Consider the following 23,804-nt stretch of genomic DNA (forward strand, 5'->3'; position numbering starts at 1 on the left):
GGCCTGTGAGCCTGTGACAGCCCTTCTCCACTCTTAGGAAGCACTGGTGGTCTTTCCACAGTTGATGTTAAATGAACAAAAATGGTTCCATGCCAGGGGTCCTGTACTGCATATTTAGTTCAGAGGCTGGAGAGATTACTCGATGGGTAAAGTGCTTGCTGTGTAATCATTAGGATCTGATTTAGGATTTCCCAGTGCCCAAGTGAAAAGCCAGGAGTGGTAGAGCATGCCTGTAATCCCAACACTGGGGAGGGAAGTGAAACAGGCTGGTCCCCAGAGCTGACTGGTTGGCCAGGAGGTTAGCCGGTTGGTGAGCATCCAGTTCATTGAGAGACCCTAGCTCAAAAAGTAAGATGGGGGCGATAAAAGAAGACATTAGACATTAACTTCTAGTCTTCACACATGGATGCACACACCTACACATGAGCACCTACACACACACCCACACACACATACTGTGTCTTTCATTCCCTGATAGATTAACTTAAAAAATGAAAAAGCAAAAGCAGACTGTAGATTGGAAGAGTACTTGAAGTTATCTGAAGAAGTATGGACCATGGGCTGGCCAGGCAGCAGACATCACAGGTTATCAGGTAGCTGAGGAATTTATCCCCCAAAAGTGGGACCTGGGACATTGCCTAGTTGACCTGATTAAAAAAATATTATTATTAATAATAATAATAAGTGGCAGTAGTAGTCTTTCCTTTTGAGGTAGCACATTTGAAAGCCCTTTACCAATTTCAACATACTAGCCATTTTTATTTGACAGGATGGGGTAGATAGATACCATGTGCTGCCATTGAAATCAGTTTGGCCTGGGATTTTTTTTTTAATTGTGAGTTTCCATTCATACTCAAAATACCTGTTATCCTCTAAGTCCTGCTCTCTCCCCAGTAGAAGTAGATTGACTACTAAATATAATGGCTTGTGAGTCAGTCAGACAGGTACAGGTGCTCACTCTGTTTGTGTTTTAGAGGACTCCGCCTCTGAGCCCATTTCCCCTGTGTGGATAAGATGGCAAGGCTATTAGAAATGCTGGAAATGGTGGTTGGTGCCCTTACTAAACTCAAGCCATCCAGACTTGTCTGATGCCATCTGGGAAGATGTCACACTTGCCCTCTTGCAGTTTCAAGTCACCCACTTTCCAAGCCTTTTAGTTATTTCTTCTACACTCTTTTTTTTCTAGTTTAGCAAATAAGTCTTATATGAATTTCATTTCTGAAAAACGTAGTTAAAGTGAAAAGGTCGTATTGGGGAAGCTTGGCTTAGTTGAACAGAATAACTTGATATTCTGATTGTTTTCAGGTTAAAATGGTCGTGATTATCCTATGAATTGTATATGTGTGATAATTGGAAAAACAAAGTAAAAATGACAGCATTAGATCCAAGCATTTCAATTCTTACTGAAGAGTAGCATTTGGGGGACTGAGGGAGCTTGATTGTTTTTATTTTTTGAGGTTGGGTATTAGTATGTAGTCCAGACTATCCTTGAACTTGACATCCTCCAGCCTCAGCCTTCCAGGCCCTGGGACTATAGGCATCCACTAGCATACCTGGTTTATGAAGAAATTTTTTTCTGTACCATTCCCAAATGATTTGCTATACTCCCTAGTTGTCATTGGCCATTTTTGATAGACTCTATTGACGGAGTTCTTCAAAGAAACAGGAAACATGGTTTCTGAGGTGTTCAGAGGGCGAGTGAGGTCTGGGAGTCTGTCTAGTGCTTCTCTCTTATTTTCCCAAAAAGGTACCACAGGGCCAAGGGGCCCAGGGCCTGGCCTGTGTTCACCACTACTCAGTGGCCAGGCATGGAACTCATGTTTTCCACTTCTCAGCCCAGTGGGTTGTTTTTTTTTTTTTTTGTCACTGTGTCATGTTTACTAAGACCTTTCTGCTTTAGATTCTAAATTTAAGCCTTTTTTCCATTACAAACATAACTCTTGTCCACATACAGCGTGCATGCGTATCCAGTTAGATCATTTCCAGCCCTGGACTGTTGTGTATTTAGTCCACACTGGTCTGGCGTTGAGTGTGGGCAAGTCCCTCCACACATCCGGGGAGTTAAAGTGCTTCAAGCAGAGCAAGCCTCCCCGCTCTTAGGGTCTCAGGCTCTGTGTGTGAGAGACCAAGGCTCCCTGTGGCAGGGCAGCTACACTCTGCAACTTTACGCCATTCCCGGGACATGCACTGGTTTCACCTAGTAGGGATGTGCTGATGCCTAATTTTGGACACGGCTTGTCTTTTTGATGTCTTCTAAGAAGGAAGGAAACAAAGGCAGAACCAAAGCTCCCCTAACCCTGCTCTTCCCCACTGAGGTTCTATTTTTAAAGGGTTTTTTTTTTTTTTGTACAGGGTCAAAGTTCCTTTACATTTCTGAAAGAAAACTAGGCTGGAAATAGTTGACATGGAGCAGGGAAGTGGGGGTTGAGGAACAGAGTGAATACAGAGGAGGTGACAGGAGCAGAGTTGGCGCTTTGCTGGGAGAAGGGCTGTGACATGTACCCCGTCTGTGGGCACTCCTTGTGGAGTACAGAACCACCATGCTGTAGAAGGAGATTGGCTATTCTTGCACACAGAATGCCTGTGGCCTTGTCATGACCTGCAGAAACTCCCTGTATTGTTGTTTCCTTCAACAGCCATAGTCTTGCCTATCGAGGAAGGGGCCGCTGGGAGTTTTAGGGGGTCCCTGGGAGTTTTGGGGTGTCTGGTGTGTGTGGTGACACCAGAGCAGAACTGCTTTACTGCAACCTACACAGGCAGAGGGATGGAGCAGGATTGGCTCTGGGCAGAACTTGGTGCTACATTTCCAGGCCACGCAGTGGGACAAACAGGGTCAGAAGGTAGACAGGGAATGAGGGTGTGAGAGGAAGGATGGGACAGTGGTTAGGGGTAGGTGGCTTGCTGCTTTACAGGACTTGCTTCTTGCAGCCTTTCTTTGGAATTCTAACAAGCCCTTCACTCATGCACAGGTGAATGGAGTGAGGCCCTTTATCCTCTGCTGACCACCCTCACAGACTGTGTGGCCATGATGAGTGACAAAGCCAAGAAGGCCATGGTCTTCCTGCTCATGCAGGATAGTGCCCCCACCATTGCCTCATACCTGAGCCTGCAGTACCGCCGTGACGTCGTCTTCTGCCAAACTGTAAGCTCCCAGAGGACCTACGGGTGATCGTGGGCACCTCCTACCTTAGAATAGACTCAGGCAGCCCTGTTCTTCCCCCTTTACTTGTGAAAAGTGCAGGTGGCCTTGTTTCCCCAGCCTGTTGCTTGTCAGTTTGCTTAACGGAGGCCTAGGGAGGAGACACCTCACCGATGAGTATTTGTTCCTCCTGAAGAGCTAGTTCTGCCAGGAGAGCGCAGCACCAAGCAGGGCAGTGGCAAAGGCCTCTTTGTCACCTTCTGTCTCTACAAGGGATGTGATGGAGGGTCTCATGGGTGCTTGTCCGTGCAATTGAAACAGCAGGCTCGCAAGCTCTGTGGCTTATCACAGGGCTCCACTGAAAGGCTTCAGTTACCATTCAATGACGAGTTGAGATGACTCTCCCAAGTTAAAAGATGCAGTACCAGAACTAATGATGTGAGTAGCTTGTTTGGGGCTGGTGATACTGGGAAGCCTGTTTGGTCCCACAGAAAACCTCCCTACAGAAATCAGGCATCTTTATTCACTCTTGTCTCCAGACTGGGTTGCTGTGGGTCTGACGAGATAGCCCTTTCCCTGTTGGGAATTGATTCTAAGTGTCCCAAAAGTTTCGGTTCTGTAAAACCCCAAGCAGGTCATGTCAGAAGCTGAGCCCAAATCAAGCTCATCTTTGACAGGTGCTGCCAGCCTATGTGTACCACCCTTCCCATAGCCTTTGATTACTAAGGTCCCAGCCCCTAGCGCATCCCTGAGGGATAGGAGATGCCACTGGTGTCCCTTGAGCAGTGGGAACAAAGGGGCCAGGGCATGTACGGGTTACTGCCTGGGGTAGCCATGCCTTTGTACACACCATCCTCGTGCTCTCCACAGCTGACAGCCCTCATCTGCGGCTTCATCATCAAGCTGAGGAACTGCCTGCATGATGACGGCTTCCTGCGGCAGCTCTACACCATCGGGCTTCTGGCCCAGTTTGAAAGCCTGCTGAGCACCTATGGTGAGACGCCAGCTTGGGTGTGACCCTGACCCAGGGCCACAAGGGTGGTTCCACTGGTGCCTCTACCCCCTTCCTTCTGAATGTTAAATGAGCCCAAAGAACTAGGTGATAACCCCGCATAGTGAAGCACACCCCTTGGTTATCTTGAAGGTCTTTCTAGTGAACGTGGGTGATAATTTGGGTTGCTTCTGAGTTACCCCCACTAAATTTTTGGTGCAGTGACACCTGTACCCTGAAGACATTTGTAATTATATGAGTGCTTTTGTCTAGCTGAGAAGGAGAGCTGCTGGTCAAGGGGAAGGTGTGGTTAGAAACTTAAAAGCTGATTTTAGGGAAACTCTTCCTCCCAGACTTTTAAAATATTTTTTTTTCATCTTGGGATTATGTTTTTTTATTTATTCATTCTTTTATATACTACATCCCCTCCCTCCTCTCCTCTCTGTCCCCCCACACCATTCCCTTTCCTCCCAATCCACTGCTCCATTTCCCATCAAAGAGGGCAGGCCTCCCAGGGATGTCAGCCAAACTTGCAGTAAGGCTAGGCACCTCCCCACATATTTAGGTGGATGGGACAACTCAGTGTGAGGAAAAGGGTTACAAAGGCAGGCAAAAGAGTCAGGGACAGCCCCTGCTCCCACTGCTATGAGTTCCACAGGACCACCAAACTACACAGCCATAACATACATATAGAGGACCCCCATGCAGGCTCCCTGGTGGTCGGTTCAGTCTCTGTGGGCTCCTGTGAGTCCTGCTTAGTTGATTCTGTGGGCTGTGTTCTCCTCGTGTCCTTTGACCTCTCTGGCTCCTACAATCCTTCCGCCCCCTCTTCCACAGGACTCCCTGAGCTCTGTCTAAGGTTTGGCTATGGGTCTCTGCATCTGTTCCCATCAGTTGCTGGATGAAGCCTCTCTGACAACTTTTAGGCTAGGCACCAATCTATGAGTATAGCTGAATATCATTAGCAGTCATTTCATTGTGTTGGCCATGGTGGGTTTTTTCCAGTCACGTTTGGTTCTCTCCTGGGTTCTGGGCCATCCATCCTCTGCATCCTGGCCCTTCCGGCAGGTGTGGGCTTCCTCTCATGGCGTGGGTCCTGGTGGTATGGGGGAGCATCTTTTGGTGGACGTACCCAGGAGTGATATAGCTGGGTCTTGAGGTAGATGGATTCCCAGTTATGTGAAAAACCATCATATTGATTTACAAGTTTGCATTCTCCTGGGTTCTGGGCCAGCAATGTTTGCTCTCCCGCCAGCAATGGAGAAGTATATCCCTTGGTCCACATCATCTCCAGCAGAAACTGTCACTGTGTTATTGATCTTAGCCATTCTGACAAACATAAGATGAAATCTCAAAGCAAGTTTTGATTTGCATTTCCCTGATAACTATGGATATTGAACACCTCCTTAAGTGTTTCTCAGCCATTTGAGATTCCTCTGTTGAGAATTCTGTTTAGATCTGTACCCCATTTTTTAATTGGATTATTTGGCTTTTTGATGTCTGGTTTCTTGAGTTTGTTATATATTTGGATATTAACCCTCTGTCAGATGTGGAGTTGGTGAAGATCTTTTCCCATTCTGCGGGCTGCCATTTTGTCCTGTTAAGAGTGTCCTTTGCCTTACGGAAACTTCAGTTTCATGAGGTCCCATTTACTGGTGGTTGATCTTAGTGCCTGCATTATTGGTGTTCTGTGTAGGGAGCTGTCTCCTGTTCCAGTGCATTCAAGACTGTTCCCCACTTTTCTTCTATTAAATTCAGTGTGTCTGGTTTTATGTTGGGGTCTTTGACCCACTTTGTGCAGAGTGATAAATATGGATCTGTTTGCATTCTTCTATGGCCACACCACTCCAGATGCACCCAATCTGGTTAGATTATGGGTTTAATGAGGTATCCAACCATGGGGTCAAAGGGAAGGGGCTCAGAGAATGTCCTCCCATCCCTGCCCTTAGCCCTCGTTCACAGCTGTTCTGGGGAGAGCAGAGGTCTTGACATCACCCTTTTCTCTTTCTCATCTCCTCTCAGGAGAGGAGTTAGCCATGTTGGAGGACATGAGCCTTGGAATCATGGACTTGAGGAATGTGACCTTTAAAGTCACTCAGGCCACGTCAAATGCATCAACTGACATGCTGCCAGTCATCACTGGAAATCGGTAAAATAATAGTTTTTTAAATACTTCAGTCAACAGCAGAGTTTTTCATTTGTGTTTGTCTCACAGGACACATTCTACTTTGCACTTTGCTTTTATTTTATTTTTCTCTTTTAAAACATGGCATACAGCCTTCTCCCGACCCATGTTAATTTTGTAATTTCCCCTTTAAGGTCTGAGTGGGCACTTGAACCACAGTCGTCAGAGTGTCACCCAAGGCTCTGAGTATGCTTTGGGCCTGTCCCCTACTCTCTGTCCCTACCTCACCCCTACTTTCCCTCTCTCCACTAGCGATGGCTTTAATGTGCGGATCCCTCTGCCAGGACCACTGTTTGACTCCCTGCCCCGAGAGATCCAGAGTGGCATGCTGCTGCGGGTGCAGCCAGTCCTCTTCAACGTGGGCATCAACGAGCAACAGACGCTGGCTGAGAGGTGTGTGCCTTCTCTCCTGCTGCCTACGCACTGGTGCTCGGTGTCCATGGAGCTGTGGGGTGGGCTCACCTCGTCTCGGAAAATCCACTGCCGTTGCTGGAAGGTGTTGTACATCTTTTAGTAGAACAAGGCATGACCAGATCTACATGTTAAGTAGGTCTTATTGCTGGCCATGGGTAGAAAGGATTGAGGTGAAACGTGAGGACGTTGCTGAAGAGGCTGGGCCACAGGTCAGTGCTATGGATCTGGGTAGGTGGAGCACGGTATTAGTGTTGTTCCGAGAAGGGACCAACTGGAGAAGGTAGCATGGACAATTAGTAGACTGAGGCTTCTAGATTGGACAGGAGGGCTGGTGCCTTCTCTGAGCTCAGCATGGTGAGGAAGGTTGTGCTTGGAGCAGATGATGCCTGGGCCCAGGCTGAGGCATCAATGCAGGAAACAGCTAAAAGAATCTCCTTTGAGGATAGTGGGCCTCCTGCTACAGCTGAAGGTGCCCCTGCCCCTGGTGGGTGGGAGAGAGGAAGGGAGGGAGAAAGGGAGGGATGGAGGGGAGGGAGGGAGGGAAGGAGGGAGGGAGGGAGGAGAGAAGAGAGAAATTCCCTGTATTCGGCTGCTGTTAAGAAGTTCTGGGAAGGACTGAGACAAGTCCAGTGAGCAGAGAAACGGGTAGAGGAGGTGAGAATGCATGCTGGGTGGAGTTGCAGGGTGAGCAGTGTGGGCTTGGCTTGTTTGACTTGTTTTGCTTCTGAGATGAAGGGAAACTGCACAGAATGGGAAGATGTCCCCAGCCCCCGAGGGAGCAGGTACCTATTAGACACAATGCTGTGTGGACACCAGGTTGCATTGTCTGTGTTGAGTAGGAGGGAGTACTGCCTCTGAGGCTAATACTGGAAGGGCGTAGATCTGGAGAGTGGTAGCCTGGGCTGAGGGCCCAGGTCTCAGACTGCACAACTGAAGGCCTTTTCCCTTTTACTGTTTAGCACCTTCCTTGCAGGTAGCATCCATCACTCATTACTTACCTCGTGTATTTGGTATCATCATTCTTGCAACATGTAGTGTGCGTAGGTCAAACCCACTTAATGAGAAAAGAGAAAAGGCCCTAGCCCATCCCAGAGGGACAGTTAGTGTTCACACAACAGAGGGTGACTTCAGATCCTAGCATAGTCTCCTTATTCCTGGCTCCCTGCACTGCTGCTCCCTTTCCTGGGTGTCTTTGAGGCAGGAAGACACAAGAACTCTAAGCTGAGAGCCTGTGACACACAATGGACTTTCAGTCTCTGAGCCTGATGCTGTTGGTCATGTTGTTGTTGCTGTGACAAAATACCTTTAAAAAGATAGAAAGCCTAAGAAGTAGACGTTTATTTTGGCTTATGATTTCAGGCGTTTCAGGGTGTGCCTGCTGGCTCCATTGCTCCTCAGCGTGTTCAAGGCAGGGCATAAAACCATGATGTAGAGCTCATACAGTGGGACAAAGTAGTTTACCCCATGGTGTGCCTGAGACAGGAAGGGTCAGAAGACAAGGTCAGCGCTTCAAAGATGTGTCCCCAGTGTCTGCTTCCACTAATTAGGCCCTGCTCCCGGTAGAGCATTTAACTGGAAACTTACCAGTGAGCCATCAGGATCCAGTCACTCTCCCTGGTACCCAGAGTCCAAGCTTTCCACATGTGAACTTGCAGAGAGACTTCTTACCAAACTGTAGCAAGCATGGAACCTGCACTAGTGTGCTCTTCTTAGGCACATCACTCTTAGGTGTACCTGTAATGAGTCACAGTGGCTTCTGCTTTTGAAATTTGTCCCTGGTACTGTAAAGATGGCTTCATCCTCAGGAAGGAAAGAAAGACTTGGGAGGTTTGATCCTCGTAGATATTTTTTGCAACTTTCAACTTGTTAGAGGTTGATGACACGGCCCTTCTACTGATGTTCTGATTCTCCCCAAGGTTTGGAGACACATCCTTACAAGAAGTCATCAACGTAGAGAGTTTGGTGCGGTTAAATTCCTACTTTGAGCAGTTTAAGGAGGTTCTGCCGGAGGACTGTGAGTATTCCTTCACTCATAATGTGCTCCACACTGCTTGTGCAGTCTTCTTTGGAGGCCTGAGCTCCAGCCTTCTGCTTTCTGTCTTGGATGCTGCCCATCATCCTGCTGCACTGTTGGGTATGCTCATCGTGTACACAAATCCCTACATGGTGTATTTGAGCTGTTCCTTCTCTGCCCCTCACGTCTGTGCATGGCATCCCATTCCCCTGGCTCGAGGCCCTCTCCGGGGCCCCTGCAGCCCTCTTCTGCGGTTGGTTCTCTTCTGCTATGCATGGCACATGTTCTGCCTCACAGTGATACATTCCGTGGCAGACTGTGTGCACCTGCCCGGAGCACCGGGGGTTCTTGGAGACAGTCCAAGGGTTCCGCATGAGCTGTCGTGTATTTGTCCCTGGCATGTAGAGTAAGATGCAGAAAAGATACTTTCTACTGAATGTTTGTGGGCAAGATGACCCTGCCACAGTCCCCCAGAGGCAGTGGAATTCCAATTTGTGCTCACGTACAGTTCTGTTCTCCATGTGAGGGCGCTTCAGAGAGAGAGTTCTGGCAGCCATAGCACTCAGGAGCCACCCAAGCTGCATAGCAGAACTTGTAGCTGCACAAGTCTTCTGACTTCATGCCAGCAAGGCCTCTGAGCCTCTGCCATGTTTATCCCCAGAGAGACCACCCCTGCCTCTGTGGGTACCACACAGAACATACAGACACCTGTCCTTGACTAGAGATAAGTTTCATTTTCACGTGTGTGGGGTGGGTCCAAACAGGAACAGATATTGACTGAGGATATAAGCAGGTTTCCTTTGCTTTCCATTAGAAGGGGAGATGGATCCTAGAGTTGAGAACCGATGCTGAAACAGCAATGCAGAGGACATTTGCAGGTCACTGATGAGCCAGGCAGCAGGCTAAGTGCTCTGCACACTGTTCCGTGTTCATTGCTGCGAATCATGAGAAGGGAAAGAAAGGGCTGCCTGCCTGTGAAACCTATGTTCATAGACCTTAAGAAGGACCCAGGAGAAGGCATTGGCATTCATTTGGCTGTGCTCTTTGGGAAATGGGAAAAAGTTGCCTCTGCTTGGGCTCCCCAGTGTGCTGGTTAGCCTGGGGGAGGGGACACAGGCTACAGGCAGCCCCAGGAAGGCAAGGGTTGTTTCCTCTGTGGCCCTCACCTGCTGCTAGTATGGCATGGTCAGGGACTGAGGCACACTGCATGGTTCTGACAGAGAGTCCGCTCCACTGAAGCCCCTGAAGCCAACACTTGCAGAACTTGAAGCACATTGGCCTGAGGCACATCGATACTTTCATAGTATCTTAATCTGGGTTTCTGTTGCTATGGTAAAACACCATGACAAAAACAACTTGGGAAGAAAAAGGTTTTGTTTCAGCTTATACTTCCACATCATAGTCCATCATCACAGGAGGTCAGGGTAGGAGCTGAAGGCAGGAACCCATGGAGGGGTAGCTTATAGGCTTATTCCCCATGGCGTGCTCAGCCTGCTTTCTTAGAGAATTCGGGACCAGCAGCCCAGGGGTGAGATCACCCACATGGGATGGACCCCCACATCAACATCAGTTATCAGTAAGGCAGTGCACCACAGACTTACCCAGAGGCCAATTTAGTGGAGGCATTTTCTCAATTGCAGTTCTGTCTTCCTAAACAACTCTAGCTGATGTCAGGTTGACATAAAATTTGCCAGCACACATATGCTCCAGGAGTGTCTCTAGCCTCTAGTCCCTCCCAGGACTGAACTGTAGATCATCAGCGAGGCGTCTTCCAATCTTTCCTTAGTGCTCATTATTAAAAACAGACCTGTCACGTGCTTGCCATATGCCAGGGGCTCTAGCTCATTTCTCATGAAGACTGTCTGCTCTGACCCCATAGCAGCTGTGCGGGTGCTGCTCTCTCACACACTTGACAAATGAGAACGTTGAGGTATGGAGGGTATGGAGGGTGTGTCTCCCCAGGAGCCACACTGATCCCAGTAGCATCTTTTCTGCTGTAAGAGGAGAGACAGGCATCAACCAGAGAAACAGGATAGACATTGATGGAGGGGCCAGTGCCATTCCAAGGATGGATGGAAGGTAGGCATTAGCAAGGGCAGTCCTGCGACCAGCATTTTGAATGGTGGACAGTTTCTGGTGTCTCCAGTACTCCTACTCCACCCCCAGGAGGTACAAAAGCAGATTGGGAATAAAGTCCAGGGAATGAGGAAGTCTGAAGAAGCAGAAGCTAGGAAGCCAGGGAGAGGTAGTCTGTGTGTTCATAAGTCCCAGGGAGTGTTGGTAAACTGTGCTTCCCAGAATCATAGGCTCCTTCCATGCCATGTCCACATGCCTCACAGTGGGCAGACAGGCATTAAAACAAAGGTTGCAGGTTAGGCCAGGGGGAGGCTGCAGCTGATGGGCAGTTGGAGGTAAGATCATTTTTCTCCTCTGGAGGGTGAGTGCCCTAACCAAGATGAAGCTCCCCTCTGGGCTCCCACAGCCTGCATTGCAGACTGCAGGCCTCACAGGCAGGAGGCTTCTCCCTCCTGTGTCTGCTTCATCTTCTGAGTGAGGGTGCTTAGCAGCAGCGTAATTCACGCAGGAGCCCATGTACACCAAAGGAAGGTTGTGCTGTAGGAGCTGCACTTGCCTGGAGAACTCAGACGTGTGTTTCCTTAGTTGTGACCTTGAGACTCTTCTCTCTAACAATATCAGTGTGTGAAAATCCCTCAATACCTTCAGAAGTGGTTTCCTTGTCTTTAATTTTTGTTCCAGGTTTCTTGGGTGAAGCAATATGACATGGAGGCTTAGGGGGTCCTGCAAGGGGAGCCTGGAAACTTCCACAGTCACAGAGAGGTGCTGTTAGGATTAGTGGGGCCAAGGATCCCTGAGCCAGTCAAAAGTTCTTCCAAGTGTGAGTTGAGGTCTCTTATAAGAGGCCTCAACTTCCAGACTCTCCCAAGATTTCCATCCACTAGCTCACTAGTCAAGACCCGTTGCTTAAAGCATCTTGATGTTGCTTTGGAAACCGGGCAGTTCACCCTCACTTCTTTCTCACTGCTCTTTGGAGGGGCAAGGGACTTGGGTAATTACTGTTCCTTTGGCAACTCCTTCTCCTGGCTCTTGGGGAAGACAACAAAAGATGAAAGTTGCTGCCCTCTGATGGTGGCACTAATACCAGTAAAGGGAACGGGGCTCAGCATCCTGGTGACCATGTTCAAGTCTGCAAACACCTCTCTCCTGTACCTGCTGTGAAGCAGGAAACTTCTTCCTCAGCAGCCATTATCTTTGAGAGGTTCCCTCTCCCATGGACACCTCTTGTCTTCCAGGTCTACCTCGATCTCGGAGTCAGACCTGCCTGCCAGAGCTTCTGCGGTTTCTAGGACAGAACGTCCATGCACGCAAGAATAAGAATGTGGACATCCTCTGGCAAGCTGCTGAGGTACACGTCATGGTGCAGCAGAGTTACAGTGCCTCTTCCAACACCACCGTAGCTAAGATAGACAGGTCAACACTTCAGCCAGGGAGGAGAGCACAGATCCCTCCAACAAAAAGGCACAAGGAAGGGTCACTGTATAGCTTTAGTGATGCTTGAGGACACTGAGCATCACTGCCCAGGAGTTCATTCTGATAGGGCTGCATGACTGCCCCTACAGACATGGTATCAGTTTCTGGGTATTTGCCGGCAGGACTGATGTGTTGGTCTCTGAAGAAACCTGCACAGTCGTTTGATCCCTGCTGAGGCCTTATCTACCTGGGCTTGAGAGGTTCAGAAGGAGACTGGTTACCTCTCCTAGCTCCTTATAGAATTCTTACTCTGTACTGCCATTCAGACCTCCTCGTTGCCCTGAGCACCTGCATGGCTGGTGTTTTCTCAGAGCTTCAGTCACAGAATTCCAGGTCTCCACTAAGACCTGGGGTATCTGAGTCAGTCACTCATGTGCCCCTCATGCCCATGGCAGTATGTCCTGTCCAGTTCCAAGATTCAGGACTATGAGCACTGCCATTGACATTCTACCTCCCTGCCTGGGCCTGAAAAGGACAGGAAGGGGCCCAGGCAGAAGCTAGCTTCACACTGAGGGGAGATGGCACTGTCCTTGTCAGGTTTTTCCAACTCTTTCTTCCATGGCAGCAAATAGTCCCTGCCTGGCCCAGTGCTTGCTAGACCATCCCCAGTTACTGTTAGAGCCTGTTGTAGTGGCTCTTTTCTTGAATGAGCTTTATAGTATGAGTGGCTTATGGCTGTGGTTGCTGATCTGCTTGTGAAATGGAGCGCTAGAGAGTAGACCTTCCCCTCTGCATCTGCTACAGCAGCCTAGCTGTGAGACACCCCTTCCCTGTGGGGGATGTGGGATGGGTCCACTGTGAATCTTTGTCTGGCTAAGCTGCCCTTTAAGCTTTTAATTACAATGGGACCTATTTTGAAACACCAAGTGACAAAAGTCTTAGCAAGATTCACAGACTGCGTTTTCCCATTTTCTCCTAGTTTGGGACCTAGTTTGTCATTGTCAGGCTGGGTTCAGCAAATGGAATGGAAACACAGAAGGAGAATATGCGTTCTCTTGGTTCCATGCAGCAGGGTAGTGGGGAGGGTACCTCTTCCTTTTAATTTGAGAGAACTGCTATAAAGTGACAGCCTGCTTCATAAGTGCCTTTGGGAACTTCTGAGAGCTAGCCTTTTTCATGCAACATAGTCCAGTGACACTGACAGATCCTGAACAGTGGATTAGGATTGTCCCTCCCTGATCCATTCTTAGAATAGCACAGGGACAGCTTTGCAGATGCACAGACCCATGCATGCTTGTTTAGAGACTGGGTCTCTGTCTATGCATGCCACAGAACAGTTAGATGTGGGGGCAGCCGATCCTCCCCGTCAAGTCCAAAGCAGACCTTCCAGCCCCATAGTTCTTGTTCCCAGTAGAGCCCCAGACATCAAAGCATAGATTCAGGGGTGCAGAGTTTTCAAGGACCCTTGTATGTCCCCTTTCATGTTGCTCATATGGTCATCTGTGGAGAACGGTGGGTTTGGGGCAGCAGAGCCATGCCACTTAGACACTGTGTCCCCCAGAGCTATTCTTTTTCTGAATCTTATTTTTACTTTTGTATATGAACAGAGTCTCAACTAGTCTGTTGAAAAACCTTCATTCAGGTTTACCTGATCTTTTCACAGGTGGGGAGACCTAACCGGAGCCCCAGAGCTGGCTGTAGACCTGCTAGTTTGGGAACCTGTCACTGCAGATCCCATCTAGTGCCAGGGCCTACTGTGCTTAGGAGCCATGAATCTAGGAGTATATCTAGCATTGTATCTAGATAGGACATGTGCACAGTGTTCTTGCCATGGGAGAGGATTTGTATTAGCAGGTCCAGGGACAAGGGGGCCTGTGAGTGGCAGTGTTTCCCCTGGCTGGATTATCCTATTTGTTCTCATTCATGGGTTTGGGTGTGCCAAGAAGGCCCAGCATGGCTTATAAAGGATACCTAGTAAGGGTTAATCCAAAACAGTGATGCCCAACAGTCTCTATAGGGAATGTCCCTTGGGAGAACATACAGGGGACAAGTTCTCCTGGGGGAAGGGGTTGTGGGGCAGAGATGAAGTTGGGCTCTTTAGGTGCCAGGTTCCTACTTTGGAGTTAACTGAGGTTCTGATACCAACCCAGCAGGACAGAGTTGGGGAGCCAGGTAGTCAAGCTAGGGCTAGGCTTGGAGTTCCTGCTGGTGCTCCTGCCAGACCTATGGGTGCCCCCTCCCCTTGTGGGTGTTGCCTTTCTGCTGACTTTCTTTCCTAAGAAGAGCCCATTTCCTGTTGGCAGGTCTGTCGCCGCCTCAATGGAGTCCGGTTCACCAGCTGCAAAAGTGCCAAGGACCGTACGGCCATGTCAGTGACGCTGGAGCAGTGCCTGATCCTGCAGCATGAGCATGGCATGGCCCCGCAGGTCTTCACACAAGCCCTGGAATGCATGCGCAGGTGAGTGAGGGCTAGTGTCAGGCTGCATCTGCCCAGCCACCTGCAGATGAACCCATACCCCCGCCCCGCATGGGGTCCTAAACTTTAGCACACTTGAGTTTGACCACTACTCAAACTAATGGCCCTGTCCAACTCTTAGAAGGCCAAGAGGACAAGCCACACTCTTTTTGAGCAGAACTGAACTGACCCCATAGAGTGGTGGGCAGACTGGGGGTCAAACAGTTTGACAAGGATGGGGAACCACCTAACTGGGGTCTGGGGTCCATGCTTTCTCAGCAGGCAGCTGCTCTTACATAGTACATGTGTGTGCGTTGTATATTTCCAAACAGTGAAGGAGCCGTGTCTGCGGGCTGCACTGGTTTGCTCTGCTACCTCTCTAGTAGTGGACAGAGTTTGCTCTCATGAGCAAAACGTCCAGTGAATGTTTTATGGTGATAGCTGTCTGTGTGCCCTGGCCACCTCCCTTTAATGATGTCCTGATTCTGAGGCAGCAGATGTGTTTGCAGAATGAAACCCAGAATTCAGTTGTCCTCTGTTGATGGATGCCTTGTTTCAAGCACTGCTGGGAAGCTCCCTACCTCGCATACTGAAAGAAAGGATAAGAAACCTGGTTTTCCTGTCTCCTTTGATGTAGTCACCAATGCTGTTAAAGTCTCGTTCTCAACAGTCACTTCTACTGAATGTTCTGTATCATTTGTCCTCTCACAAAATTCTTTAAAGTGTTCAATTCTCTTATCCTTTCTCTATGTTTCTGCCATTTGACCTTCTCACAATGCACAAAGTGATGCCTGAGCTCATGCCTCTTGATAGTAGCATAAATGGCATCATTCTGTTCCTGTTTGGTCTCCAAGTTCATTTAAGCCTCTGTTAATGTTCTTCAGCACTCCATGCCTCCATCCCTAGCGGTGGAAAAACAAAGGAGTCTTGGAGAATCCAAGGGTCTGTGTCCAGAATCTCTGTACCCTTTTGGCCTCTATACCTGATGTGATCCTGGTTTTGATCCGTGCCACATTAATTGTGCAGTAGGGGAAAGGCTGATCTAGTGAACCACCGATGTCTGCCCTAAAGTGAGGACAACCCACACAGGGATCCCCTGTGGTTACACAGCAAAGGCTGGGACCAGTGTCCTTCAAAGGCACAGCCCTAGGGATGGCTACCTCCAATCGTCCCCACTCCATCCCAGTAACAGTGCACCAAACTATGGGCCTGTCAGTAGATTAGCTTATTTATGAAAGCAGAGTCCGCAGGTCCCAGTTACCTCTCAGTGGGGCCGACCAGCTGGGGCCCACATCTTCCATAGGTGAGTTCTAATCTGTTTAGAAGCCACAACTTCTTTGGCCCGCTTTACCTGTGTCCCATCCTGGGCAAATTTGAAGGTTGTCACCTTTTAGCTCTGCTTTTTGTTCCCAGTTGTTACCATTAATCTGGTCAGCAACACCCAAGCAACAGCTTGAGTAATGGGCTCAATGGTCTTTTGTTTATACCATCCACAGGACAAGGACAAAATATAGAAAAGTTCTTTGCCAGAATGTAATGTGGACGGCCTCTAGTCTGGCTTCCAGTCAAGTCTCTTCCCATCTGAGAGAAATCTCATGAACAAAGTCTTTACTGTCCCCATTTTGTTTAGAATTCTGGGCATCTGAACCTTGGAATTACCCATTACTCTGCTTACAGCATCCTAAGGGTTTTTAGGCTGTTTCCCCGGACTCTTCTGAATTCCTCCTGCAAGCCAATTCCAAAGACTTCTGAGCCAGATGATCCAGTGTAGTCGCAGTACCCCACTTCTCAAACAGATGTGTTGGTCAGTTTCCCATGGCAGTAACAGAGTACCTGAGAGAGGAGTGGAGGGGAAGAGGATTTGGCTCATAGTTAGAGAGGTTCAGCAAGTTTGTTTCTTGTCTGTGGTAAGGCAGAGTGTCCTAGTCGGAGGGCATAGCATCGCACAGTTGCTCACTCACAATAAGCAGGACACAGAGTGAAGGCAGGGACGAGATGGACATTTTAAGGACATGTACCTTTGTCCTCGCTCCAGTAAGTAAGCTCCCTTAACTAGACTCTGGCCACACACACAAAGAAAGCATGGAAGGAGGGGGTAGACTTGTTGAGAAGATTCCTACAGGAAGAGGGAGAGGGTGGGGTGAAAATGACTAAAATTCTTTTTATAAAGGTGTGAAACTATCTAAACAAACTTAAGGGCTGTTGAGATACCTTGTTGGGCAAAGGAGTTTGTCCCCAAGCATGATGGCCTGAGTTTGATCACTGGGACCCAGATGGTGAAAATCAACCCTTACAAGTCACACATGCCTCCACTGCATGTGCCATGGCACATACACACGTGAACAATATACACGTGACCTAGCCCTCCAACCAGGCCCGTCTTCCACAGTTACCACCTCCCAATCTGTTAATTTATTGATGAAGGCAGAGCCCTTACCAACTGCTTCACAGATTCCCATCTTTTGAGCACTGCTTGCATGGGGTCCCAAGCCTTTAACCCATGACCCTTTGGTGGAGGAACACTTCATTGCTAGACTGTAACGTCACACTTAACACATCATTCTTTAGTAGTCCCACATCTTTGTAGATCTCTCAGATTTGAATGCAGGTTAGTAAGTTACACTGGCTTAGAGTTCTAGAACCTCGTTCCTGTTGCCATTGTCAGCTCAGGGGCTGTTAAGTTAGGGTGTTTTGCTGTACTGTTCATGGACCCCAAGAATGAGAGCGAGGAATGACTTTCCTCCTAGGAAATGAGCATATTTCCTGCTCTCATTCAATCCACTCCCTGTCTCTAACCAAGGAATTTTCTAGAATCTAAAATCTCTACAGTGAACATACTTTAGTTGAATTATTTTCAACAGCCATTAAATACAAAGCAGAGCCTCTGCCTGTCCCACGAGCCTCAGCACAGTGCTCGATGCTGCCCTCTGCTGATCCTGAAGTGCCCTGAACGCTCCTGTAGGTCTTTGTTTTCAAGTGACAGTCACACCCAAACGTTTTCTGGATTAGCCATGTGGTGAAGACACATTCTGTTAGTTACCTGCAAGCCCTGTTGCGACAGTGACAACCAGCCTGCAGCACACTGAGAGCTCTAAAGAAGGCACTGGTGGATCCCAGCAATATTGAGTAGAGGGATGCACTTGGTTCTCTTGCTTTCTCACTGTGTCTTATCAGATGGAAGGGTAGAATGTACAGGTGGGGGCAGAGCTGACACTGTGCCGACTCCTGGAGGTGTGTGTGCCCTTGCACAACACAGGCACATGTGCTCATGGAAATAGTAGCCATAATAATTGATCTGTAGTGGCTGTCCAAATGGGCAACATGAATTCTTGTACCAGGGATCATTTCAAGTGATCGTTCAATATGAACGTGAGGTTGGGTCTATATTCACATACTCAACTCCTGTAAGCAATGTGGTCTGGCTGAGGCTGAGGGTAATGGCACAGGCAGAAGTGGCCCTCTATCGCATGTTAGGAACTGAACCCCTCAAATAGTAGGCCCTCCTGGGCAGCCACAATGACCCATCAGGCAGCCCTGGCAGACATTGTAATCATTAGTCAGTCCTTGCCAGCTTGCAGAGTGTCCCTTGTCAGAAAAGCACATTCCAGCAGGGCCAGTCCAGAACTTAAGGCTTCTTCTCAGAAAGCCAGGCAGGATGCAGCTGCAGAAGGCATCTTGAGCCCCGCCTACTCATCTGCAAGTTTGTTCAGAGTGCCCACCATGTCCTGAGACCAGAGTCCTTGTTGTGTTGCTGTTTGCCAGATAGGAGAGATGTTGGTCCTCAGTCATGTGGTTCCAGATACCATCCAACCTCAGAGCATCCTCTACTGTTTTGGTACTAGGGCTTGAGGTCAGGACCAAATGCCACCTAGCATAGTTTATCACTGAGCTACACTACACTCAGCCTCCAGAACATTTTCTATCTTTAGGACTAAAATAAGGAAAAACCAACTTTCCAACGTGAATTGGGTTGACTCCATTTTGAGGCATCATCTTCTAGAGCCGTATCTTATGAAGTTGGAGACAAGATTGCTACACACCTCTACCACTCAAACCGAGACTTGAGGCAGGTGGGGGAGGGTAAATGATTTTTGTGTGTGTGGTTAATCAAGAGTCAGCTTTGTAGCCACCCTCACCTAGGCATCTGTGAGAAGGTCAAACCCCATGGTTCTTCATGTTCAGCTTGCTTCTCAGAAGTGCCCATCTGCAGCATGTGGGGCATGGCGGGCGGCATGAAGCTGTGCTTGGCCAGTCGAGAGAGGGTGAACATGGAAAACCATCCTTTCAACCTACATGTGTTTGATTTTGGTAGACTGCAGTACTTTTTCTTATTTTTCACTTCTCTTTCTCTCCTTTCTTTTCCTGTAACTGTGCTGGTTTTGTTCTGCTCTTTTGTTCACACCCTTCTCTGCATCTTATTTTTCTTTCTGTTGTGGTTCATTCCATGTTTTTTTTTTTAATCTTATCTTTTGGTTCTCCTTTCTCCCCATACTTTTGGGTAAAACCCATCGCATGCATCTGTCTTTCTTTTCTTTCTTTTCTTTTATTTTCTTTCCTTTCCCCTTTTCTTTTCCTTTCTCCCAACTTTTTCCTTTTCACAGCATTGGAACACGGGAGGTAGTCACCCAGAAGAACTTGAGCGGCCTGGTGCCCATCCGAGACTTAAGGCTAGACCCCAGCCTCCTCTGTTCCATTCCTTTATTAGCTCTGAGCCCCAATTTACTGATTGTGTGGCTCTTTTTGAGCATAGCTTACCTGGTGACCAAATTGCGTTGCAAATAAATATCATTATGAAAAATTAATTAGTCACAAGACAGACAAAAGTGCCCGAAAATGTCCAGCCACCGTGTATCAAACTGGACAGAAGGAAGGTGTCAAAGCGAGGTCTGCCAAGAAATATCTCATGCCTTACAGTTTGACGTTATGTTCTTCTGAACTGTAAATACCTGCCAAATTCTTTCATCAAGAGGACTTGTTCATTTTGATTGTGTAGCGTCTTCAGTGCTTGTAACATGTTCTGGTGCCCTGTGACTGCATTATTTAGCTGGCCTGGAATTACTTGTACCAAATATCTTACCTTCTGATGTATAACTATTTATTACCTGTACATCTCGTGTGCCCTGTTCCAAGAGAAAGGGATGCTGTCTGCAAAGAGTTTGTATATTTGATACTATTCCTTAAGTGTGTTGCTAACCTCACTTGCCTTTTGAAGAAATCAACAAGAAAAAGATGCTTTATCAGTTTATCCAGATACCCCTGTCTAATAGGACTGGACTTCCTATTTTCCTTCAAAGTGTAGTCCTGGGATTGCAGTAGCAAAAAGTTTGTAGAGTCACACTTCCTTGCTTCCGGTTATTTCCACTTGGTGATGACACAGCTGTGGATACAGGAGCAAATGCCACCAAGTCCAGCATACAAAGATTACATGTTGCATGTGACTTCAGGGTTGCTCTTAATACACGTAGTAGCAAGAGTTATACACTTTTTCTTGAAATAACTTTTTTAATTTAAAAATTGTATGTTTTATTCCAGATGAAGTCTAGATATCTTTTTTCTTTTACTAATTCAATAAGTTTAATAATGAACCAAAAAAATGAAAGAAAATGATTTTTAAAAGCGAAGCTTAAGTTTTGGCAGTTGTGTAAGATAGGGCTGTGAGAAGGGGGGACAACTGGGTTTTCCCAATATCATTCCTAATTTTAACATGGCACTGCCCCTAAAACAGGATGACTGGTCACCCTGACACTCATATGTGACAGAGAGTAATCGTCCTCCATAAAAGCAGCCAAGTAGCCAAGGACAGGTGCCACTCACCTTGAGTAAGAAACAGTGAGTGACTTCTCCATCTTCCAGTTCTCACTGGGTTGTGTTTCTGCTTTTGACCTCCAGCTTGACGATGAAGGGGATTTCTTTTCATGGGTCTGGTGGGAAACCTGGAGTGACTTAAAGAAGCCGGAGTTTCTAGTGTCTTGACATTCTCAGGCACACTAGCCCATCCACCATAGCTCCAGCTTCTCTGTTCTCTCCGCAAGACTTCCTGACCATCCTTGGAGGACTGTCTGGGACCCAGCTCCCTCTCAGAGTGAGGTGTAGGAGTTGCAGAGCAGTTAGTGAATACCAGATGCTGGACGGACTCTGTAATTGGGCTGGGGAAGGGTTCCTTACCACACCCGAGCAGTGCCCTTTTTCTGCAGATCTGAGCACCGCAGGCTCCCAGGGCAGGCCTGCCTCAGAGTTCCTACACAAACAGGTCCACTTGTCTCGGCTAGTACAGCATGGTGACAGCTCCGGCATCTTGCAGTTTGGCCCCTTAGCACTGCCAGGCAGCATTCGTGGAGCACTTGGTGGATGCCCTTTCACTTCAGAGCATGTGCTTCAAGCCTCTAAGACCATGCTGTTTGCCTCATTTGAACAGGAGAGAGGGAGAGGCCATGGTCTCCTTCCATCCCCATCCCACAGCCTCCCATTCCTTGCTCTAGGTTGCTGCCCTCTGATAACATGGAGGTGACTCAAGAATGCATCGTTTCCAGGGTTTTGCTGTGGCCAAGCAGAGAGCATAGACAGATGAGGGCAGTCTCTGGAAGTAACTGCAGAGACAGCACCTGTCCCCATGGCCCAGGATGCCCATCGCTCTTTGCAGGGACACTTCTCAGGATCATTGTGTACAGCAAAGGGAAACAGTGGCTGGTTAGAAAAATCCCTACCCACACCCCAGGCAGGGAGGGCTCCTGTTGGGACACTCTGGTCTGCCGTGTCTTATATTGCCTTGGCTGTTGGGTCAGGAAGGCAAGCAGAGAGGTTCCTTGTTTCTCTCTTCCAGGGGTTAGTGGAATGCAGTACACCACCTCCAGGCACAAAAGGCTGGCTCTGAGTCCACCCCAGCAAGGGGGGGGGGGTGTTGAGATTTGCATTTGCTTTTTTTCCCTCTAACATAATGGGGAGGTGGAGAGACCAACCTTCGGTATGCTTATTCTTTATACTGGATTTTAATGTCATTTAAGGCCTTTTGCTCATGAAATCAAGTCAAATATTCAAAATCTGGTCTACCACACGAAATGAGGAGAAACAGGACAAGAGATGGTTCAACTTGGCCACTGTTAGTGTTGGGTGATGGTGTCCAGGTTGCTTCTGAGTGACCCTGAGCTGTGGCACCGAGACTGGTCAGAGCTGCACCCTCTGCAGCAGCAGGTTTTGAAGGAGAGAGCCATGCTCAGGAGGTCTTGTTAAGTGCTGTAGAAAACACACTGTGCATGTTCTTTGAGCTAGGTTGACTGCCACTGCTAATTCCTGTACTCCTTCAGGCACAGTCACTCCCCATGTGTGTTGTGGCATGGCCTAGACATGGAGATTGTCAGGTGAACTCTAAAGTAGAAGCTCCCAAAGGAAACACCGAGGTCCTAGGATTTTCCTTTTAGAGTTTCCATTCAGATTTCCAAAGTTGACATCCTTGAAATTAGGTAATTCTTGAGATAAAAAAAAAGAACCAGGAGCTGTGCAATAACTAAATCCCTCTTGTTAAAGTCTGCCCCAAACCTTGTCATGTACTATTGCCCCCTAAAGACACTGGCAGTGTGGTCAGTAAAAGTGTTCTGCTTCAGGCCACCATGCTGGACTCTGCAGCAGGACACCCTTTACCACCCCTGCAGACCTGGTCCCAGCCCTTCAAACTGGCTCACAGACACCTGCAGATCATGGCAATGGTGGCAGCATGCAGACAGGGCATATCAGCATGGATGTAAACATGTGGAAGAAACGGTTTGATTTAAAAACCAAATTAAAGGCATAATGTGAATCGTAAGTTCATGCGCAACGTATGCAGTCAGCTAAACCTAGCAGCAGTGCCTTTCACAGGTAAATACAGAGACTAAACCTTTAAATTATCATTTGGCATTTACTGGATAGGTGGGTTTGAGGATCCTCTGTAGAAATGGAGAGGCCATATGTGAAGCAGTCTGTTAGTAAAGGAGCTTCCAAGACCACACCAGGTCCACTGTGCACAGGAGTCTGTAGCTTCTGCTTTAAATAGATTTGTTTTTATCTGCTTACTGAATGTTCAGCAGGAGCTGATGTTTGCTCTGGGCGGCCCAGGGCTTTAACTCAGGTGACACAGCCAGCCCAAGGCTCTGGAACAGGGACGTGCACACGAGTTTCAGTCAACAGCAAGCAGGTGGATGCTTCTCTGAGTCGCCAGGGCTTGTCTCTTGAGTAAACATTGCTGTCTCACCAAAACCTACTTGACATTGTTAATAAGGGGACTGTCATGTTCATTTTCAAAGGCTTGCGCTGTTTTTTTAAATGTATGTCGTGTGGTCTTCATAGAATTTGAAATACTTTTTTAAAATCACTTTTCTTGGTAATTGCAAATTTTACATCTCAGAAGGGGGATATTTTTACTGAACTTGACAACTACTTGATTTCATTGCTCCTCTCTAAACATTGTAAAAATAGCAAGTTTTACTGTGTTGTGGAAAGGAATTTATATTAATAATCCTTTTTGGCTGTTAATTTTATGCCACTCCAGAGCAGTGCCCAGAGACATCCCTTGAGGTTCACTCTGAGTCCTACCTGGTTCTTCATCCTCTTGCTGGGTACCATTTGTTTTGGCCCTGGGTTGCTATGACAACCCTCCATGGAGTGCAGCTGGGATTCAAGCTGCTAGTGAGTTCTCTAAGGGAAGAGCACCTGTGGGCTCACTTTGGGCTCAGTGGTGCTTGTACAAGAAGTGGCCGCAATGACAGCAGCCCATTGGAGAAGGCGGCTAGTGAGCTCCAGGAGGTCAGTGGAGCTCTCACGGCTCGTCAGCCTGATAGCCACAAGGGCCTCTTCTGCAGACAGCACACAGGCCTATACGAGCACTTTGCACTGCCCCTAGGCGGAGACAGTTACCAGAGCAGCCTCCTCTGCCACGTGGTCTTTGCTACCTGTTGAATTCTGCAAGGAAAATCAGCATTTGGGGTTTGATGTGGTCTCAGATTTTGCTAACATACAAAAGGTACAATGCTTTAGAAGCTATGGTAAGAGTAAAATATGCTGTAAACAAATCTTTGAACCACAAGTTATGATAGAACCCCAGGTAGCCAAACCTAAGATACACACAAAATCATGTATTTTCAAAGT

The 23,804-nt window shown here is 48.0% G+C and overlaps 1 protein-coding gene across 17 annotated transcripts in view; it reads left to right on the plus strand.

Moving 5' to 3' along the window:
* The window catches only part of Inpp4a (inositol polyphosphate-4-phosphatase type I A), a 124,090-nt gene that overhangs the window by 97,532 nt on the left and 2,754 nt on the right, over nucleotides 1–23,804 (plus strand). For 10 of the 17 annotated variants that reach the window (XM_021230295.2, XM_021230296.2, XM_021230294.2 and 7 more), the window contains 8 exons: nucleotides 2,970–3,142; nucleotides 4,010–4,133; nucleotides 6,153–6,279; nucleotides 6,568–6,708; nucleotides 8,646–8,743; nucleotides 12,055–12,167; nucleotides 14,536–14,690; nucleotides 19,289–23,754. In XM_021230295.2, the coding sequence (XP_021085954.1) occupies nucleotides 2,970–3,142; nucleotides 4,010–4,133; nucleotides 6,153–6,279; nucleotides 6,568–6,708; nucleotides 8,646–8,743; nucleotides 12,055–12,167; nucleotides 14,536–14,690; nucleotides 19,289–19,469 (1,112 nt within the window). In that variant the 3' untranslated portion in view covers nucleotides 19,470–23,754. Of the gene's footprint in view, nucleotides 1–2,969; nucleotides 3,143–4,009; nucleotides 4,134–6,152; nucleotides 6,280–6,567; nucleotides 6,709–8,645; nucleotides 8,744–12,054; nucleotides 12,168–14,535; nucleotides 14,691–19,288; nucleotides 23,755–23,804 lie in introns of those variants that run through there. The other 7 variants (XM_021230299.2, XM_040729606.1, XM_021230298.2 and 4 more) reach the window with 1 other exon arrangement.

Source organism: Mesocricetus auratus, unplaced genomic scaffold (genome assembly GCF_017639785.1).
Source record: "Mesocricetus auratus isolate SY011 unplaced genomic scaffold, BCM_Maur_2.0 Super-Scaffold_100021, whole genome shotgun sequence".
Taxonomy (NCBI): Eukaryota; Metazoa; Chordata; class Mammalia; order Rodentia; family Cricetidae; genus Mesocricetus; species Mesocricetus auratus.